Here is a 22,191-nt window from a genome sequence, read left to right on the forward strand (position 1 = left end):
CTCAAAATAGAATTCATCAAAATTATGGCACAATTTGCATATTTGTATTTTTGGGCAATTTTTGCCATATTTGGTTAAAAAAATCTTCTTTGAAAACTGTGTATGCCATTACTTTCTAATTGGGTGTGCAGGTTCCTAGGAGTGACCTGAAGATGACTCTGTGAACTCAAGCTGAAATTTGCAAATTTTGTGGTACTTTTTGTCATGCTTTCAAATTTGGTACATAGGTGAAATGTAGTAGGTCATTCATTCAAAGTCAAGTACTACCTGTGTGAATGAGCAGATTATGATTGTGCTGTTCCACGCTGAGGTGCTATTTATAGGAATGATGCAATGTTAGACGGTAATTGATGTTTTGACTGAATTTGACTAACATTGTATGTAACTCTTGTACTGTATAAACCCTATCAATTCACCCCCAAAAAATAATTAATATGATTTAAATAATTGAATTAATGAGGATATCAACAAAACCAAAATAATTTTAGTGTAGAATTATTAGAATGTTCAACTTTTTTGACAGTTCATGGTGAAATGCTGACCATCTTGGAGGATTAAAACATGTAAAGGCAACTTTCCTGAATCCCAACTTTGACATATTGTGAACCATCATATATTATGCTCTGTATGTTATCTAAAAGAAATTGCTCATAATAGTTTGTCATGATAGGTTGGTCAAATAAATAGAGATAGAGAAATTTCCAATTTCCATTTATGGTTGACTTGGTAAGGATAAAATAAAATTATTTTTTGAGGAAAAAATAAATTGATCAATTAAAAGAGTGGTCAAAGTGATAGGGTTTTTATGGTAAAGCTGGACTGTAAGATTCCTCATGTACTATTTATAGCAATTATGCAATCTGTGTAAACAGTGCAATGAAAGTGTAACATGATTCCTTATCATGCTTTTGATGACCTTGAACTTCTTAAGTTGCAAACATTTGTCTCTTCAGTGTGCTTTCTCTGAGTACTTAGAGTCTCAACTTACTTGCAATGTTAATTTGAAAGTTAAAATGTGCTTGGTTAATAGGATGAAATACTGATAAAGATAACCAGCTGAAGATTCTTTATAACCTGACAGATATGCTGTTTTTTATGACGTAAATGTTGATAAGCAAGTCTTGTTTACTTTAATTACAATGTAATTAACTCTCATTTATATTATTATAAGCAGTAGTATCAAGTTGATCAAGCTAATATTGACAAGTTGGTAGGCTGTTGGAGGTTAAAAGCTGTAAAAATAAATGTATGCAGTCTATCTGTTTGTCTGTCTGTCTGTCTGTAGATCCGCATTTTTTGGAGGGTCTATGGTCTGTCTGTATGTATGTATGTATGTATGTATGTATGTTAGTTATTATGTGCGGATGTATGTCTGTCAACATTAAAAACTCCTAAATCGCAGCACCTACCATCTTAGTATTTGGTGGACAGGTGCATCGAGGGGTGGAGATGTTTGTTGAAATAAACATGTCAAAGTCAAAAATATGCAAATGAAGGGGAAAAAAGGAAAAATCCTGCAAATTGCTAAAACTTTGTAACCACTGGCCAGATTTGGTTGAAACTTGGTATGCAGGCTCTTTATAGTGACTTAAGTTACATTTCTTCAAATTGTGGTGAAATTTTGAAAGTTGTATTTTTTGGGCGATTTTCCCGTTTTTTGTCAAAAAATCTTTTCTGAAAGCACTCATCCCATTGCCTGAAAACTTGTATGTATGATCCTAGGGTTGACCTTTGTCAGATTTGTTCAAATTGTGGTGAAATTTTCATATTTGTATTTTGGGGGCAATTTTTCCCATTTTTTGTAAAAAATCATTTTCTCCCAAAGTATTTGTTGGATTGCTGTAAAACATGATAGTCTTGATCCTAGGGTTGTTTTCTGTCAGACGTGTAAAAGTCATTATGAGATGGAGCATTTCATATTGCTGGGGTATAAGATTAATTTGGACTTGCAACGGAAATTTCTTAGTCAACCTGTAAGAATGCAATGTCATGTGTGTACTAGTAGTTAGTATCGCTGCAAAATGGGAGGACAGTGTCATTGACACTATTTTTTTTCATTTATTTTTGTTGTTTTTAACTCCCCAAAATAATGCCAAAATGCCAGGTATTCAACTTGTTGACACATTCTGTTCATGTGTAGTATTCACTGTTACTATCAACAAATGAATTTTGGTGTGGACTAGAGTTCAGATGTCAGCAATGGCATTGCATAGTGTAGTCAAATTGTTCTGTTTACAAGGCTGATACTATAGATTTCTACATACCTCAAAAACGGAAAATGAAGTTGTTTTCTGGAATAAAAATGATGAAATTACTATAAAAAGTTATAGCTACTCTCACATCAATTCAGTGCAAATCCACTGACTACTGTGTGAATTATCTCAGTTATCAAAAAGATATAGTTTCTATAAACAATATCCATAGACAAGATAACAAAATATTATAATTGAACTTGCTGACATTTTACAGAACAACTGACTTATTTCCCAACACACTCATTTAGAAGATTAATAAGTATTTCATATAATAGTATCATGTTTAATATTTCCAGCATTCAATTGGTAGATATGAGTCTGAAATGTTGGGTACAGCAGATTGTAGGAATTCACCACGCTGTCTTTGCCAGTCTTAGATTTTAAGAGTGAGGGAAAAAGGTTTTCAGAACAGGTAGATATAGATAGTAAATGAACAGAATTGATGATTGAAAGCATGGAATCACGGGGTTGCTTCTATTTTAAGTTTGAATGCCTTTTCATATCATAGTATCATCTTTGAAGATCCATTTACTTTTCATCAAGGGATGAACCAGAAAGAAGAGGGGAGTCAGAAAGATGATATACAAAATTATTTGGATTCTAAAAATGTGATATTTTTCCAGTGTTACCAAGAGTGATTGTGATTTTCTCTCAAGTTGCACACTTTTTCAGTTTACATTTTACGGTATTGCTGAACAAGCTTTTTTCTGGATATTTTCTCTAATTTATTACCTTTACATCCTAAGATCTGATGGTCATCCCCTCTTTCATATGAAACCATTGGTTCTCAAAAACAAACTTTTACAAATCACGCAGCCAAAATGAACACCAGTTCTTCTATTTTTGGATTCCATACTCATTTGTATATTAATTTGTAAGATCTTCTGGTATTATTTTAACATTTTCCTCACAGGAAGATTTTAGAACTTCTGGCTAAATTAACACTACTGCTTTAAATTTTGCAAGGAAAGAGCCACAGATAAGATTACAAGTACACTCTTGCTTTTTGATCTTGTGAAGTACATTATATTGTGACCTTTGACCTAGCAGTATCACTCAGTTGTGAGTTCTGACCTACCAAACGATTTGTTTTAAAAAAAAGATACAACTGACTGTCAGACAGTTCCTGATCTCAGCATGTGGCCATGGCTAGGATCCCCCTCCTTGTAGCTAAAGAGCCCTGATCTGTCTGACAAATATTTATAATATTAGATCTCTTGAAGTCTGTTGAAACCCAGCCACCGGCATTGAAGTGATCCGTGTGATCTAAAGCCCCACTGAAGGCAGGATGTGTAACCTTTGACCCCGTCGTATAAATGCAATCAGAAACACGAGCCCGGATTTTGATATTTCGCGATGAATTGGCCGTAAAATTTGGCGCCACAGCTGCAGATATGATTTTTGTTAAGCTTTGTGGTACACTTGTGTTTTGTATCAGACCTTCAAATAGGGAAATATCTCCTTGTATCATGTTTGTTAGGGGTTTCTAGAACAGAGTGATGACTGTCATAAGTTATATAGAGTCAACCAATGGGTAAAATATAAAGATAATTCATCGCAATTGGTCCTTTTGACGCCATCAACAAGTCTTGCGATGACAGGCAACCATGGTGTCCCTCATCCAGTCAGTCATCATCATATGCAACATCGCCTTGTATCCATGGTAACTGTTTGCTCTGCTTTGGGCAAACTATTAGGCAACTTATGAATTGTGATGAGTGAAATAAAGAGACAAGGAAATTAGTTGGAAGCAATATTGTTGTCCTTTATGAAAATTTTGTTAATTATCTATTTGAAATCATACAAATGCCAGCAAATGTTCCGTAATAGCCTTAGGACACCTTACAACAAATATTCATATTAAGTTTTTGTCTTATTGTTAAAAAAAAATTCAAATGAAACTGAATTTCTGTCATTGAGAAAATGGATGATACATCTACCGGATGTCCGTACCTGGACTAATTCTGTCACACTCGAATATCATGCCCTGCATAGCTACACATCGCAGACTATGAGACTCCAGTGTAGTTGATGATGTTGTAACCATGTCAACAGTTGATATTGTAACCATGGCAATACTGCATATTTCATTGAATGCTGGGAACTATATTATCAAGTGAATCCTCATAGTCCTAGAAAATGTAAATACCGGTAATTGCAACTGATCACACTTGGTGGTGTAAATTTCATTCTTTTGAGAATACTCATTTTAAATGTTGGATTGAAACTGAGAATAGTCCCTCCAATGACTGTTTCCAGCTGTAACAGTATATTTGTCTGTGGCTGATTGTAGTTTGATTTTATTTCAGAAAAAATTAGTTATTGTAATTAATATGTCTCTTGCTCTAAATTGTCAAATGCACCAACTCAGAACAGAACTATCAGTGCCTTTTTAGAAAGCAAATTATGCTGTTTTTTTGAGCTGGTAATTTGTTGACTGTGGCACACATTTTCAGACGATAAAATGTTGACATTAGCAGTCTTTAGAAAAGGTATACATGTAGCTTTTTAGGGGCGTATCAATTTCCATCACAGTTTAATGATGATGTATCTTTTCTGTGAAAGCAACAACAGTGTCAATGCCTGCACTTTTGTCCACGTTGTGTGGATTTGTTAAAACACTGTCTGCTTAGCTAAACTCTCTACTTTATGGGAAAGTTCATCGCAAAACCCAAACATATTCTGTCCTGCTGTTAGTTAACGAAAACAAGTCGTTTGGAAGTCAGATTTTCATGAACCTTGAAAAGTATACCGACCTCTGTCACACATCCCTGGTAAAGAAAAATCCCTGCGTCGGTGTTGTTGGTATTGTATCCACTTAAAACGACCAGAGAAACTGTGACACAACTTTTGTTTAGTATTCATCTTCAGAATGTTATCCGCCAGTTGACCGTTCCAATCATTGAACAACTCACCGTGTCAGTGAGCAAGTGGAACACGGATGCTCCCTTGAAAACTAATGAAGTGTCTTTTTGTCTCAGATCTACTGTGCAGTTCAGTCAACTAGGATGATTAAAAACATCTTGAAACTATCAGTGTAACATTGACAAAATGTATACACTTGCAAGTGTGCATTTACACAACATTGTAAGTGTATGTCAAAATAGAAAAAAGATTCCCAAAACTTTGAATCTAAAGCCATTTCCATATTTGTAAGACTCTAATATATTTCAGATTTTTAATTAATTATGATATAATTTCATCTGTAATAATGTCAATTTTAAAATCATGGGATAGAAATTTTCAAAAATAATATTTTCTTTACATCAGAGTGAGGCAAAGGTTCAGTCATCTAACATCACAACATCGTGTGGTTAGTAGCTTCATGTATAAAGTACAATTTGATTTTATCTTTCAGATCCACATATCAAAGTTATCGGAAAAGCACCAAATGTAGCAGCAGCCAAAGAAAAAATAATGGCGGTGTTAGACACAAAGGTACGATGAGTTGAAAGATGCAGCGTTCTCAATTCGATGTTTTACACTTGCTTATTATCTGTATCCAGAGATTAAATAACCAGGCTGAGAATTGGACAGCAGTTCAGTTTTAGATAGCTGTTGGTCTTGCGCCAAGACTATGATAGAACACGCTCATATGTTTGTTGAACATATCGCATGCACGACGTGAATCATAAGGTTGTGTCTGTTCTTTTTAATGCCTTGGGGCAGTAACGGCTAGAATTTATTTATTATCAGGAGAACCTTTGACTATATGCAGTATGCTTATGAATATTCATATGAGTTACTACCACAAAAACGATAGTAGCTCTTTGCAGTGTGGCACAACTTTTTAGACTTTGGGCATAAAAGAATGAAAGAAATTATGAAAATCTTATATTATACAACTTCCATTCTGGTGAAGAAAAATACTGCCACAAATAATGAAGTGCGTCAGCTTACAAAGGAATCTTCAAAGCATTCTCTATTTTTTTCAATCAGTGAAATTAAGTAGATATTAGAATTATTGTGTTTTACAGTTGATGTCAAGTAAATATCAGTGCATGATCTTGTGTGGGATTGGCAAGATTTCCTTACAGTGCACTTTGAGACTTCCAAAACACTCAATGTGGCATCTAGTATTGCTTACAGCAGGTTTTCCTCTTGAAGTTTTTCAAGTGTTAAAACATAGCTGTTTTCAAATGTGCTCCATTTAACCAAGGATCAGAAAAAGATTATCCTCAACAAGGGGGGATACTCTCTGATTTCTGTTGTTTGTGCCAATATCCAAACAGTCCTTGAGACAATTACAGACAATAGGTTATTCTGAAATGTAGCCGTGAAACTGATAAAATTCACCGAAAGACTTTTAAGAGGGAAGAAGAAAACACACAGAAAGCAATAAAGAATGACTGATTGTCAGCCATTCAGGGATCGAAAGAACTTACTGTTTATAGAGAATGACGTACCCCAAAAGTAAACAACAACCTGTTGTCCACAATCCGTACTGCCAGTTCGCTTGACCGAAAAATTACTGCTAAGCTGATGTTGAGTGGGAATTAGTTGATGAATGCAGGCAGATTCAAAGAGATGGAAAGAAATCCTTTTGAGAAAAGAAACTTCAATCATGGTGTTTAAATTAGCTGTAGGTAAAAATAATTTGGCAATAGATCTAGGGACAAAGACTCTTAAGATACAGAAGCTTGTTTGTTTTCTACAAGGCTGATGTTCTAGTGTATATGATCTGATAGGTGAGCAGCGCCCCCATTAGTTTGTGGAAAAGCATACTTTTGTTTTTATTAATTGCCGTTGGATAAAGTCCTTTAATCATTTGAAATAGGTTTTCTCGGTCAACTTTACATTCATTTTTCTTTTCCTTTCCGTAGAGTAACAGGCTAACACTGAAAATGGATGTGTCCTACACAGATCACTCACATGTGATCGGCAAAGGTGGCAATAACATTAAAAAAGTAATGCAAGATACGGGATGCCATATACATTTTCCAGATTCCAATAGAGGAAACCAAGCAGAAAAAAGCAATCAGGTGAGAACACTTTTGCATACACCCTGTCAGAGATTCTTTTCGAAACTTTGGTCAGCAATCATTGAAACTTTCTGATGTTTGCATGGTTTCCTGCATGTTTGAAGCCCATTTTGTTCTGATGTCATTTAGGATTGAAAGATGATGGTGTACCATAGCCACTAACTGTTTGGCCATATTGGATCAGATCGCAAAACAATCTCATGCCCATGTATGCCATAGCAGACTTTATGTGCAACTTTCTCTCCACAGTATTTTTTTCTTTTTTATATTCCTCAAAAGTTAATGGAAATTAAGCACCTCACAATACTAATATTGCATTAAAAGTAACATTTCAAGTAAAGTTTGGCAGGAGAGGTTATATCACCTGTACATTCATTTATTTATGTTTCTAAAAATATGCTTCAATAAAATGAACAATAGTAAGAGCATATTTGGTTCTGTCTTGTACCAGGTTTCAATAGCTGGACAGCCAGATGGAGTTGAACAAGCAAGGAGGAAAATCAGGGTGAGCTTTCTTAAAAAATAACTTCTTTTTTTAAAAAACCTCAACAGTACTTTTTTCTTGATTCAGAACATATTATCAGAAGATCAAACTCAGGTACTCTGCCCCTCAAAACCGAAAGACTAAAACGTTTTTACAAACTTTCCTTATGGAAACTTTTAACTATACTCTTTTCAAATCAAGAATGGAAATCAGACATCACCATGCAAATTTGTTTACTAGAAACCATATAACTCAACATTTACTGAATTTTCAAATTCAAAATGGTTACCATCCCTCTGCTAACTCTATGGGAAAAAAACAAGTTTAGATTTTTACAAAATTGAGATGGTGAAAGCTTCCCTTACTCTGAGAGCTTTAAAATGAGCTCGCACAAGTGATAGACCAGTAAAAATTTGAGAGTCTGGTATGTCCCTGAGGCTCATATTTTCTACTTTAAAAATGCCTGTATCAATACTTGAGAAACTCTTTTTATTTGTGCTAGTGCCAGTTGTCATGTCTAAACATGCACTACGTATTTCTTCATTAAATATGAAGTTCTTCCAGGATATTACGTTGAAGCAACTCAAAAACATTGCTTCAAAATTTACATGTTTTATTGTATATTTCCATCAACCCATTGCTACCTTGTACCGTTTGTATTAGTCATATGGGACCCGTAAAACCAATTCAGTGTGCAAGAATCAATGCATTTGGCCTTCCAACAAGACTGAAAGTTAAATTTGTTTTCTCAATAACATAAATTCTTCATTACTTTTCAGGAACTGTTACCATTAACCATAATGTTTGAATTGCCTATCACGGGCGCCTTGCAACCAGTCCCGGACATCAACTCACCGACGATACAACAAATCGTGCAGACGTACAACGTGTCTGTGTCATTCAAACAGCGCCCTCGCATGTACATCACAACTGCCATAGTCCGAGGGTGTGTGAATAACGTACCAGCATTGAAAGAAGCCACAGCCAGGCTTATAGAACATCTCACAGGGACTGTAGGGGTAAGATTCCTCAACCAGGACAGCCTTCATATTCCTCACTTACGTCCAGGTTCATATGGAAAAGACATGATCAATTTCAGGAAATGCCTCTGGTTGATATTGTTCATTGATGGAGAAAGCACCCTCTATTAAGTTACATTTCCCTGGTATTTGAAAATATTTTATCCATTAATTTAAAAACTGTAATTTAAATTTCAACAAGGGTTCCTGAAAGAACTAGAAAAATAGATCGACATCTATAAAATTCAAAATGCAGAGTTTGTACAAAATATATGTGCTTTGCTGCCTAGGAATATGATTAGTGAAGGTCAAGTTGAAATTGTTGCGGCATAAACCTCACAGTGGGAAAATTGTTCTTCTTCAATATTTAGCATCAGAAAATTTCATTACTGTACTGTTACTTGGTGTACATGATTATGAAGTCAGTGTTTTTGCTGAGGTTTGGGAAGATAGGTAAATGATGTTGGAACCTTCACACCAATTCTGTTGTTCTCTCGTGTAATGGTAATGATATTCTGAGGGGAACCCCTGTTACATGACTGGGGAACTGGCAAATTGAACGGAGTACCAGCCTTTAATAACAAAAACCCTGTAAAGTTGTAATCTGAATGGTAATATGATATTAAACCCTTATCTATATATTGTTTTCTCTAATGACAGACAACAGTACCTGTCAGTATGCAGCTGGAAATCGCCCCACAACATCACCTTTTCATGATTGGTAGAAGTGGCATGAATATTAAACAGTTGATGCAACAAACAGGTGCCAGTGTCCACTTTCCTGATCCGAACTCGTCGCCGAGAAAGAGTACCGTCTTCATTTCCGGAAGCATTGATTCCGTAATTCTGGCTAGAGACTTTCTCATAGTAAGTCCATTTTTTTAAATCTTTTCTGTTAAATAAGAATCTATTTTGAGACTTTAAATGCACTAAGCAGCAAAGTTTGGAAGAAATATAAAAATGTCAAAAAAGTTTAAATAAACGTTCAGTCAGGAGCAAGATAATAAATTTTGTTGAAAAGTGTGACCAAACACATTGCTAATCCTGTTTACAAGTAAACATATAAAAAAGCCGTGATATATTTGGATTCTACCGGAAATACAACCCTTTTCATTAAAATTGTGCAAAAGTGTGAATATGAACAGCAGTCAGAAGGACTCTGGTGAACATGAAAGTCTACATGTTGTTACACCAAGTAATCGATGGTGCTGATACAAGATTACACAATGGACATACAGTGTAACCACTGGCAAGGTTACATATTGTGTTCACAGTGTGTAAATTTTTATGAACCCTGTAGATTACTGAAAGTGTAACCACATGCAGACTGTTTTGACACAGTGTAATTGATAAGAACATTCTGTATGATCGATTTTACTGCATGAAAAGGCTTGTACATGCCATCGAGCTAATAAAACTCCACAAATCTTAGTGTGCAGTACAGTTTGCCCCATATTTGATATTCATTCTGTTTGTCTTTCATGTTTGTAATCATTGACATAATAGAGTTGTTGTTAACTTTATGGGGGCGCTGCACCCAACACAGCGTATTTTGCTCAAAATCACTGTTTTGCAAATATTCATTCAATTTTAATCAATTTGTTGACCCAAGATTAAAATATTGGTTGGGTTCACCTTTTGGCTTGTCAAGCAGTCGTAAGTTGCGTGATAAAGAAGTATTAATGCAAATGTATATAAACCACCCAATTTCCTGGCTTCTGTTTTCTCCAATTTCAAGATTTCCAAAGAATATAACTCCACTCTAGCTGGGTCAAATTTTCTAAAATTTTCATATTATGTTCTTTAAATATTATTTTGTGTTTCCTGAAACTGAGAAAGAGTATCTTTTGCCCCCATTGAAATTTTTGTTCTGTCTTCAAGTTGTGCATTCACGTTCCAAATCTTGATGACATTTCAGGGTTGTTTACCTCTGGTCTTGATGTTCGACATGAAAGAGGATATTGAGGTGGATCAACCCAGGACGACAACCCTCATGGAGCAGCTGGATGTCTTCATTAGCATCAAACCAAAACCCAAGCAACCCAGCAAGGTAAGCCGCAGACTGGAGCCATAAACTTGAAATATCCAAGCAAAAGGTTAAGTCTTTCACATTGGACACGCATACTGCCTTAATGAAATATTAGGTTGTACCAGAGAAAGTGTGCCAGTAATGTAGGTTGTTACACACCCTTTCAATACAATATTCAATTTGATTTATGAAATGGTGAAGGTAGTGTTCATCATCTGTTTTAAAGTGGCACTCACATTTGGTAACAATTTTAAAGCACATTTTTTTCATGCCAACGGTCGATATTTGACGAGGCGATCCGCGCGCAGTCGCCAAGTCAAATATCGACCGTTGGCATTAAAAAAATGTGTTTTAAAAATGTTACCAAGTGAGAGTGCCTCTTTAATAACACTGCAAACTAAACTATCATAGAAAATATCTGCTGTTTTATGAATTGAAGCATCATGAACAACAATATTCATAAATCCAGCATTTTTGGTCTTTTTTTCAGTCCGTTATTGTGAAAAGTGTGGAGAGAAATGCTGGTAATATGTACAGAGCAAGGCAAATTCTTCTAGGCATGGATCCAGAGAGCCTCTTGTCTCTGACATCAACGTCATCAACGTCAACAGCGCCGGCCATTAGTATAAGTGACAGTCTTTTATCGCACGGACTTGGACTCAACAGTCTAAACAGTCTTGGTAAGTTTTGCGGAATAGCACTGAATGCGATTGTAGGTATCTTACTAAATGTAGAAATCCATGCCTGCCATTAGCTTCTACAGAATGAATTTCAGAAAATCTTGTGTGTTTGATGTGAACGTTTATTGCTGCAGATCATATGTGGATACACTGATAGGGGAGTTTGATAGCTTCCATCAAAACACTGGTACTGAAATAGACCTCGTGTCCTAGTATGCTTGATTTCTGAAAGGCCTGAAAAAAATTTCCTCGCTTAGCTTGAACACATAAGTCTGTTGCAAAGTCCACAAAAAATGTTGAGCAAAGTTTTGAACATATATCGTGGCACAGAAACAGAAAAGACCACCGGACCTTGGTATCTCTGAGTGCTGTTTTGTTTCTGCAGTGTGCAAGTCCAGATGATATGACCCCAAAATCAGAAATCAGAATAAGAAAAATCATTTCTGTTTCCTCTGTTTTGTAGGTTTGTTTGGGGGCAGTGCATTGAGCGTGAGCACGACACCAAATATCCTTTCTGTCAATGGGCACATAAGTCCATTGCAAAGTCCACAAAACTCAGGTACAACCAGTCCAAACCAATGGACCCCATCATCACCAACAGGACCCACAGGTGAGAGACAACCCCTAATGTCCGGCATGGTTCATTCCACGGCAGTGGATAGCATACTGAAAATTATGCTATAATATGCCCATTTTAAGATAGAGACTAAAAATGCATCCGTGACCATCTTCTGCAGCCATTCGATGCATTGCAGACTCAAGAATAATCTCATTGGCTCAAAAAGCGTTACATAATACTTGTATAAGTATGGGTCTGACTCAAAGAAGTTTCAAGAAATTTGTAAATTTACTCAAACGGTTTAATAGAGGGTGCACTTTCTTCAGAGTATTCTTATAAAGTACACTGTCATATTTTACGATGGTCAAATTTTGTGAACACAACCATATTAAAACTGTGGCTGTCTAAATTGCTTGATGGATTACATCTATACTGAAAGTGATAAAAGAAATGGTGTCATGCATCAAATTATATCAAACTTTGACCATTGTCAAGTTCGATGTCACTGTAATGTCACTATCATGCTAGACTTACTATTCTGTTCTGCTCTGTTGTAGGTTATCCTGTTACCCCAATATTTGTAACACAGCCTCTAAACACAGTACTGTTGGCACCCGGCCCCACCTCATACCCAACCCCCTCTCCACCCCCTGGTCTCACACCCCTCGACAGTCACACTAACCACCTGGGCCAGCTGGCAGATTTTGTAAAACATTCCAATCCGTCGTCAGGTGATTCGTCCTTCTACAACTCACAGAGTGCCTTCGTTCGTGTGCCTACGCCTTCGCAAGAAAGAGGTATCCATTTTTTTCAACATTCCTTAATTTCTTAGTCCCTTTCAAAGAAGAGTTCAAGTTGGCGATAATTCGAAAGAGTATCGCATATTTGTTAGTGGTACTTCAGTATATCACAAGCATACAAAATGCGGCCTCCCACAAACCGATACTCAGTTAGCAACCAGTTGTCATGATCTTGGCAACTAGCTTATTTTAACCTTTTCACAACCATGATTCAGCCAAAAACCTCTGTTATCAATGGTGATTATGGACCTTTTTACGGGGAATTGGGGGCTAACAGATGAAAGGATGGGCCATGAATGATTTTCAACAACTACTTTTCAAATGATAAACATCTATCTCATAATTGTATGCTTTTTCAGGTATGAGCAGTAACCATAGCAGTAGTAGCAGCCCAAGTGGAAGTCCGTCTTCAAGTCCAACTAATTTCCTTCTATCTTCTCCAATGAATAATAATGACAGTAAGTTTGGCCTTGCATTTCATTTAGTGCTAACCATTTCAGAATTCATGCTGTTTGTCAAATTTAAGGTTACCAAATATGGTGAATGGTTGGTTGATTGTCATAGCAATGGCCTCACTCTGACAGTGAAGCTGACAAATTTTGATGATGCAAGCCAATGTAAATGTAACATTTGAAAGGTGAAAGCACTAAGCTCAGGTCATTACTGTATCAAAATCATCACACTTCTAAGTTTCATACAGTTATCATCAGTTATTTTACCCTGAACTCTGTTTCAGTTGATATATGCACATTGAAGTCTGGCCGTGGCTTTGTGGATGTTGTTCTGCCCCGACAGTCCATGCAAACGACGACAGGAAGCAGTACTACTAATTCAATGACAGATCACATGAACTCCGTCCTAGGGGTCAACACCACTCCGCCATCATCCAAGAAACAGACTGTAACCTTGCTATCCGGAATCAGGAATATCCCATTCCAGTGAGTAATTACTTCCATGCACGTTCCATTTACAACCATTTACATATGATTTACTCTATACTAATCTGCTAAAAATTTAGGTATTATGTTGTAGCTGGCAACTGTTGACATCACTTTGCTATTGTCATTTGTATATTTTCAACTATTCAAAAACAGGAAAGCAAAATAAGTTGAGATGGATAGATATGTCATCAATTTCATTTACAGTTTTAACAAGGAGACAGCAATGGTTTGACTGAACTTAAACCAGAGCAAAATTTTTTGTCGAAATTTGGGCCAAATTCTTTGCTGATGGTGCATCTGTTATTTTTGCAGATTAATTTTATTTAGAAAAATGGTCAACTGTCCAACGAAAATTTTGTAACATTAAAATGTGCCATGAATCAACATGGAACCACAAGATTTCCTTTGTTAATATCTACTTTTGGTCTTTAAATTTGACACTTTGTAAAATGTGTTGTATTTTAGAATCAACCAAGAGATAATGCCAATGAACTTCTCAACTTTGACCTTTTCCAGTACAAATGACCGGAGGTCATCAGAATCTGGTGACAGTGACTGCTCTGACAAGAGAGCACCAGGAGCAGAGAGGAGTGAACGTGAGCGAGAACAACGACAGATGGAACAACAGCATCACTACATGTCCCTAACGACGCAATCTCCATTTGCTCTGGACTATGAACATAAGAAACTTATGGCCACAAAAGGTACTGTCAGTCATTCTTATCCCTTTTCACATCGCTGTCTTTTCTGCTTTAATTTTGCATCAAAAAATTTTCATTTCTTCAAAGCAATACACTTTGAACTGGTCATTACTCCATGCAATACCTTTGACCCCTGGCATCTCCAGGCAATGACCCTTGACCCTGTACATGTCAGTCAAATGGGCAGGAGGATCCATACAGGTTGTCAATGGGACAATGTTGGCTGCCATGACCACATCTATTCTTAATTTCTTTGTACTTTATCAAGTTTTTGAAGCAAAGAAAGTGTGTTTATGAAATTTCTAAGCATGCGTCAAACTATCAAAGAAAACACTGATTGCCTCAGTTGTGCAAAAGAGACATCTTTGGTCTTAAAGTCAGAAGAAAAAGTATTCACCATTTTATCAACCATGCATATTGTAACCTGACAATGACTCATGGACACCTTTTCCCACAGCTATGCAAAAGAGACCTCTTGGGTCAGAAGTGAGAACACCAACAGATATGTGGAGCGGTCTGGGCTTTTCCAGGTCCATGCCGGAAGCTGTTATCAGGGAAGCCAGGAAAAGGAATAACAACATTCTTCCGTATGGTACCGGAACAGGGTTAGATCATGCGGTAAGATATCCAATAGGAATTGCAGGTTTCTTATAGGAACTGTCTTTTATATGAGAAAATAGCAAATTTAATCTCAGATACTACAGAGAGAAACTCAAAAAAGTATCACACCTTCAAACATACAACACTTTTAATGTGACAATTTCAAACTTAATGAACAATGATATTGGAAATCAGAATATTCATTGTTAGATATTATTTACAGTCAAGAAATGTGTTTTTGGATAGCTACCAGAAATTTCTGTCTGCAGTATGAAATTTTTTTACCATCCTCTGAAAATGTTTATATAACAAGATAAGTTATTCTATTTTATGAACATCTATGTACCGTAGACCATAACAAAATGAATGCAATTCTGTTTGCCTTGACTTTTCAATGTACTAGCATGGTTAGGAAGAAATTTAAATAATTGTTTTACAAATTGGTGTTCAAATACTGAACAATTTTTTTTCCTTTCTGTAAACATTGTAGTGTTTACCAGAGGAAGACACTTCAATGACAAATAGCGATACTCACCATAATGGTACAACCAGCAGTTGCTGGCCTCCTGATAAATCCTCCAAAATGCCAACCTCAGCAGCTCCAGGAGAATACCCAGCAAGGAGGAGAAGACGTAAGTACAAGTGTCCACAAAACTAGGGGGTCTTTGTTGTGGTCTGTCAAATCTCATTGGCTGAGAATTTACAATATATTCTTATGATTCCCCAAGAGTAGATGTATGAGCAATTGAACCCATAAGTTACTAGAAATTCTCTGTTGCATATGATGACTCCAGTTTTCAATCTTTGTATGTCAGGCAGCAAGTGTTATTCACAAAGAAATAATTCCTTGCCAGAATTATGCGGGATTTGCAGCTTGATGTATGTGTTCACTAAGTTTTCGCTTCACTTTTCTCTACTTTCAGCTGAACTAAGCGCCAGTAGTTACATTGATGGGACCTCATTACCCTCAGCAACCAAGGGACTGTGGTCGACATCATCCAGCACAAAACCTGACTTGCCAGATTTGTTCAGTAAATTAGGCCTCGGAAAATACACAGATGTATTCCAACAACAAGAGGTTTGTAAATGTAATCTAATTGAAGGATTTAGTTTTCAGATAATCGGCTCAAAACCACCAAAATGTTTTGTAAACAAGATCAACAACAATCAGATGTAGAGAATATAAGTAAATTTGTAAAATTGATCAAAAACATGAAAAAAGTAAGTATGAAGTATGAATCAAAAGTTGTTCAAACGGCAAAGAGGAGTCAAGTTAACGGGCCTAGACTCCTCAGCATAATACATTTATATACACATTTGACCTGACAATCGTTTGAATACATATCATGATTTAAGGTTCCATTTCTATATCTGTAAGACTCACATATTTATTTCATGTCTTGCTTTCCCAGATTGATCTGCAAACCTTCCTGACTCTGAGTGACCAAGATTTGAAGGAGCTGGGCATTACAACATTTGGTGCAAGGCGGAAAATGCTATTGGCTATTTCAGGTATGAATTATCCAATCAGTGAGCTGGATAGAAACTAGAATTATCCAATCAGTGAGCTGGATAGAAACTAGAATTATCCAATCAGTGAGCTGGATAGAAACTAGAATTATCCAATCAGTGAGCTATGTAGAAACAAGAATTATCCAATCAGTGAGCTAGATAGAAACTAGAATTATCCAATCAGTGAGCTGGATAGAAACTAGAATTATCCAATCAGTGAGCTGGATAGAAACAAGAATAATCCAATCAGTCAGGGATATAGAAACAAGAATTATCCAATCAGTGAGCTAGATAGAAACTAGAATTATCCAATCAGTGAGCTGGATAAAAACTAGCATTATCCAATCAGTGAGCTGGATAAAAACTAGCATTATCCAATCAGTGAGCTGGATAAAAACTAGCATTATTCAATCAGTGAGCTGGATAAAACTAGCATTATCCAATCAGTGAGCTGGATAGAAACTAGAATTATCCAATCAGTGAGCTGGATAAAAACTAGAATTATCCAATCAGTGAGCTGGATAAAAACTAGCATTATTCAATCAGTGAGCTGGATAAAAACTAGAATTATCCAATCAGTGAGCTGGATAGAAACTAGAATTATCCAATCAGTGAGCTAGATAGAAACTAGAATTATCCAATCAGTGAGCTGGATAAAAACTAGAATTCAGTCATCAACAATAACATACGATATTACATATCCAGAAAAGTTGAGCATTATGTTTTTAGTCCCCACGGACACCGTCCGGGGGGACTTATAGGTTTGGTCATGTCCGTGCGTGCGTGCGTGCGTGCGTCCGTGCGTGCGTCCATCCGTGCGTCCGTTCACGCAGATATCTCAGAGATGCCTGCAGCGATTTCATTCAAACTTGGTACAAGGATTACTTCATATGTCATACAGATGCACGTCGATTTGTTTTTGTGATATGATCCAATATGGCTGCCAGGCGGCCATTTTATTACAATTTTTTCATGTACAGAGCCATAACTCAGGCATGGTTCAACTGATTGTATTCAAAGATGGTACAAGGACATTGACCAATGTCATAGATATGCACTTCAATGTTTTGGGTGATACGATCCAATATGGCGGCCATTTTGTTATGATTTTTTTCATGTACAGAGCCATAACTCAGGCATATCTCAACCGATTTTATTCAAACTTGGTACAAGGACATTGACCTATGTCATACACATGCACATTGATTTGTTTTAAGGTACGATCCAATATGGCCGCCGTGTGGCCATTTTATTACGTTTTTTCATGTCCAGAACCATAACTCAGACATGTATCAAGCGAATTTATTCAAAGTTGGTACAAAAAGATTGACCAATGTCATTCATATGCACGTTAATTTGTTTTGTTATACGATCCAATATGGCTACTGTGCGGCTATTTTGTTATGATTTTTTCATGTACAAAGCCATAACTCAGGCATATCTCAACCGGTTTTAATCAAAGTTGGTACAAGGACATTGACCTATGTCATACATATGCACTTCAATTTGTTTTGTGATACGATCCAATATGGTCGCCAGGCGGCCATTTTATTACGATTTTGTCATGTCCTGAACTACAACTCAGACATATATCAAATGAATCTATTCAAAAGTATTTTTATCACAGACCTAATGAAGAGGACTCTATCCTCTCTGAGGACCTGTAATCAAAGTACCCATTAACAAGTGGGGACTGTGTCATCAACGATGACTTGTTCAACATATTTTGGGAGTAAAACTGGACACTGTATTTACAGATGGAACAAAAATACCCAAAAATGCACATGAAGTGGCATCAAAATTTGAGAGGTTTTTAGCCTATCAAATAATTTTATCAAGATTTTCTGTAACTTTTATGTGGAATGATGAAGTAGGATGTCTCAAGACATATATTTGCAGAAGAGGCATTTTGATGACATCATTGTATCGTCTTTCAATTCTGCAGATCTCACAAAGAATCAACAGAAACCGTTCATCGTCAACACATCATCAGATCTTAATTCCAGCGAGCACCACAACAATGCCACAAGCTTTTCTGGGTCTTGTTGGTAGCAGCATTACCATGGAAACCTGTCACCCAGGAAACAACACCATAAAATGGGGGGCCAAGTAAGAGGACTTCACAGAAGAATGAGATATATTTTTTTGTAAATAAAAAAATCTCCAAGATTATGGCACCTCACCAAAGTACAAATGTCAGAAAGCAAAATGTTGTCTTATGTGTAGAGTGTTTTACAAGTTGAAAGTGTTCAGCATGGTGTATTCCTGATCGAAAAGTGCTTTAAATTTCAGAACCGGAAATATTTACATCGCCTGTTAAAATGTATTACAGACAGGGTTTTAGAATGAAAATAAGAAGACATATAGTTGTATATTAAAAAAGGGGATAAGTAGGTGTTGGGCGATATATATTTATTCTTGGATTTCTTGCAAAATCAAGTATTTCTCTGTGACTACTTACCGAAGTTGAATTTTTATATAATTTGGTTTATTTTATAAATGCTGGGTGGAGAGGATTTGTAGGGATTTGAAATCCTCTATTTTTTGTATGCAAAGCAGAGTCATTGACAAGCTAGAAACAGGATTTCTGCGAAACGTTACGATGCTATGATGCAGACAGTTTTTACAATTGCAATAACTCCTGCCTCCCGTCGCCATGCCGACACGAGGTCAGCTGAGAGAAGAACACTCAAGACAATGTACTTAGGGAGCCATGAAGAGCGCCCCCTAACATGTACCTGAAATCATTGTACACATAAGTGGTTGTATGCTACTTTGTATTTCTTTCCCTTTTTTTTAAATATAAAATAATGAAAGTTATGTTTTGTCACATTTATGTACATAGGACGAAGTTAAAGCTTCTTTCTGTTTTACTAGTATATGTAAAATGCATAATTGAGTACATATTAAAGTTTAAATATTTTGTTTCAGTATTCACTATCAAATATTTTCGCAAAAAAAATTATTTTGATGCCCCTTTTAATATGTTATTTGTTTCTTTTGTGGAAATGATGAAATTGGGTGAAGTAGCTCTGAGGCAATGGTTTTCAGTCTTTTATTTTAATGTATTGTCCATGACATGTAGGAAGTATGATTGCTCAAACTTCAAAGATGTGCTGCGCCTTTGAAATAATTGATGGATGTTATTTAGACCAATTAGAGGTCACTATTGGATTTAAATTGTGAAAATTAGCCAATCAGAGTTCAAATTTTGGTCCTGTTGACGGCCTTGTGATTTAATTGAAGGATTATGAACCAATCAGAGGGTCAGCTTACAGTCTGTGGATTTTGTGATTCGACAAGGTAAAAGTCAAGATATTTGACAGTTGTTTTAAGAGAGGTAGTATATTTTATGGAGTTTGTGATTAGATTCTGCTTCTAATTTTGATGGCAGTGCAGATCTCTGTTTTAGATTTGTTCAGCTCTGTCCTTTTCAAGAATCCAGTAAGAAGCATGTACCAGAAAGAAAACTGTCAGATTCTCTTTTTAAACTGTATGAATGCAACTCTACTGATAGAAATCTATTTGTTGCCTTATTCATCAGCATAAGACCAGAAAGGTCCGATAATACCCATGTTGACCTTTGGTCAGAAAAGAAAACATACATTCTTTGTCAAGTTCTATAAAGCTGTTCATGAAACATAAATGCTTTAAGTACAGTTTAGAGTCACATTTTCAGCCGTAGATGTGGAAGTGCTCACCGCGGTCAATATCGATAGTGTTATTGCCCTCTATGGGTGGGGGTCAATATTTGTATGCAAATGATCATCAGATGATTTCTCACAGGTCACATGGATTTTAAGAAATGGGGAATCAGAAACTCAGTGTTGTCCAAGTTGGGCGCTTTACTTCTTACACTTTTGAATTTTTTTGTCTCCAGCAATTTTTATTGTTACAGCTCTTGTTGAGATAGCAAGGAGTAATGTAATATAACTTGATATTGACCCAAGAATGCTTCATTCTGTAACTTCATTGGCTGTTTACTTCATATGGAGAACTAATAACATATTTTAATACCTCTAATCATGTATCAAGTGCATCTGAATTTTTCACTATGCCAATTGAGTTTTTAAAAAGCTGTTGCAAAATTCGTGTTTCAGATGTTTATGTTGCTCCAAGAGGGGAAAGTTCAATGTTTGGTGTGTATGGTAACAGTATGTCTGCATTCTCTGATATTTATCTCATCATTTGCAAGAGGTAATTATTTCCAAAGTAGTTTTCTGTAAATGGGTCAATTGTCTTCCAAGCAAAATTCTGCTGTCTCCATTTTCAACATTAACATAATTTTTTTTCTTTCCTCAAATTGGGATTTGATTTTCTTAATTTTACCACGTCACAATTACTTTAGGAAAATAACATGCACTCTAGATATGAAATGTAATGTATGCAAACTTCCAAGTTGAAAGGTCATTCTGGTTACTCAAAATGGCCGCCACTTCTGTTTGCAAAGTTTAACAAAAATCATGCAAAATGTAATTGTTAAAATAACAATGTTTTCAACAAGGTTGATACTGTTATTTTGTGTTTCAATACGGAACAGCTCAGTCATCTGGCAACAGAGCAAATGAAAGCTGTGATAAAGGGATGTAATTCCTATCATATTTTGATTTTCTGTAGAAACTGTAGTCTCCATCATAAAATGAGTTGAATGTCAACAATTTGAATTGTCAGTACACAGTATTTTGTCAAAAATACAGTCTTTGGTAAAGTCTGGTGCAACTTACAGGCTGTTTAAGTCAATGGAAGAACTTTTAACTTGTAAAATGACAACTTCATCATTGTCTGTCAGATTTCTGTCACAAGTCTGTCGTAATGCATCTCCATTTTTGAGTTTTTTCCGGTGAAGAGTATGACCTTGTAATTCAAGTATAGACTTCACCTGTAAAGTAAATCGTAGACGATGATCTGTAGTTTTCATGATGAGAATTTGAAACTTCCCTTGAAATAACTTTACTCAATGTTGTTTACATCCGTCTTCTAGTATTTGAGAGCAATTTGTAGAAGATATGAAGCTTTCAATCTTTCAGTGATTAGTGTAAAAAATACACAGTGCTCAGAAGATGCCAAATCACTTTCCAAATAAATTTTTCAAAAAAAAAAAGAAAATGGCTGTAATATGGACCATTTGTCAAATCAGAGTCAAACTCATTTAATTCCACGGCTCAGCTTATCAATTTTGTGATTATTTTTTCATTCGTCAGCTACTTAATTTTGTGTGAGAGAGATTGGCAATTGTCCAAAGAGTTTTATTGAATGCAAATATGTATTATTAAAGCATAGGATTTTGTCCCCTACAAGATTGGACACCAAATGTATTATTCCGTTAAATTATGTTTGACCGGTTAATGTCACCACTTTCAATTCAGATGTGGTCGCTTATTTCCTTGATGAGAATGTGTCAATTTCCAAGTACTGGATTGATGCAGCGCTTATTTCATATATAATCAAGTCATTTTGAATTCTACCAATCCAGTTCATTTTTTTTTTAAATATTTTTTTGATTTGTTATTTGTTATATAGCCTCCAGAGAGTTTTCTTTCCCTGTTATTGACTCTCTAAAGAAAGTTTGAATCTGTATGGCTCAGCTTTTATGCAGTTGAATAAATTTTTACTTTGAACAGAAAACAAA

The 22,191-nt window shown here is 35.9% G+C and overlaps 1 protein-coding gene across 2 annotated transcripts in view; it reads left to right on the plus strand.

Annotated features, from left to right (window-relative positions):
* Window positions 1–22,191, plus strand: part of LOC139122688 (protein bicaudal C homolog 1-like) — a 112,624-nt gene extending 90,433 nt beyond the window's left edge. For both annotated transcript variants that reach the window (XM_070688303.1, XM_070688304.1), the window contains 17 exons: window positions 5,614–5,693; window positions 7,079–7,237; window positions 7,689–7,742; window positions 8,501–8,740; window positions 9,401–9,607; window positions 10,659–10,790; window positions 11,260–11,449; window positions 11,913–12,059; window positions 12,566–12,805; window positions 13,168–13,266; window positions 13,545–13,746; window positions 14,266–14,453; window positions 14,908–15,068; window positions 15,541–15,682; window positions 15,974–16,128; window positions 16,463–16,562; window positions 18,508–22,191. In XM_070688303.1, coding sequence (XP_070544404.1) covers window positions 5,614–5,693; window positions 7,079–7,237; window positions 7,689–7,742; window positions 8,501–8,740; window positions 9,401–9,607; window positions 10,659–10,790; window positions 11,260–11,449; window positions 11,913–12,059; window positions 12,566–12,805; window positions 13,168–13,266; window positions 13,545–13,746; window positions 14,266–14,453; window positions 14,908–15,068; window positions 15,541–15,682; window positions 15,974–16,128; window positions 16,463–16,562; window positions 18,508–18,614 — 2,603 coding nt within the window. In that variant the 3' untranslated portion in view covers window positions 18,615–22,191. The remainder of the gene's footprint in view (window positions 1–5,613; window positions 5,694–7,078; window positions 7,238–7,688; window positions 7,743–8,500; window positions 8,741–9,400; window positions 9,608–10,658; window positions 10,791–11,259; window positions 11,450–11,912; window positions 12,060–12,565; window positions 12,806–13,167; window positions 13,267–13,544; window positions 13,747–14,265; window positions 14,454–14,907; window positions 15,069–15,540; window positions 15,683–15,973; window positions 16,129–16,462; window positions 16,563–18,507) is intronic.

The sequence above is a fragment of the Ptychodera flava genome, chromosome 22 (genome assembly GCF_041260155.1).
Source record: "Ptychodera flava strain L36383 chromosome 22, AS_Pfla_20210202, whole genome shotgun sequence".
Classification (NCBI taxonomy): domain Eukaryota; kingdom Metazoa; phylum Hemichordata; class Enteropneusta; family Ptychoderidae; genus Ptychodera; species Ptychodera flava.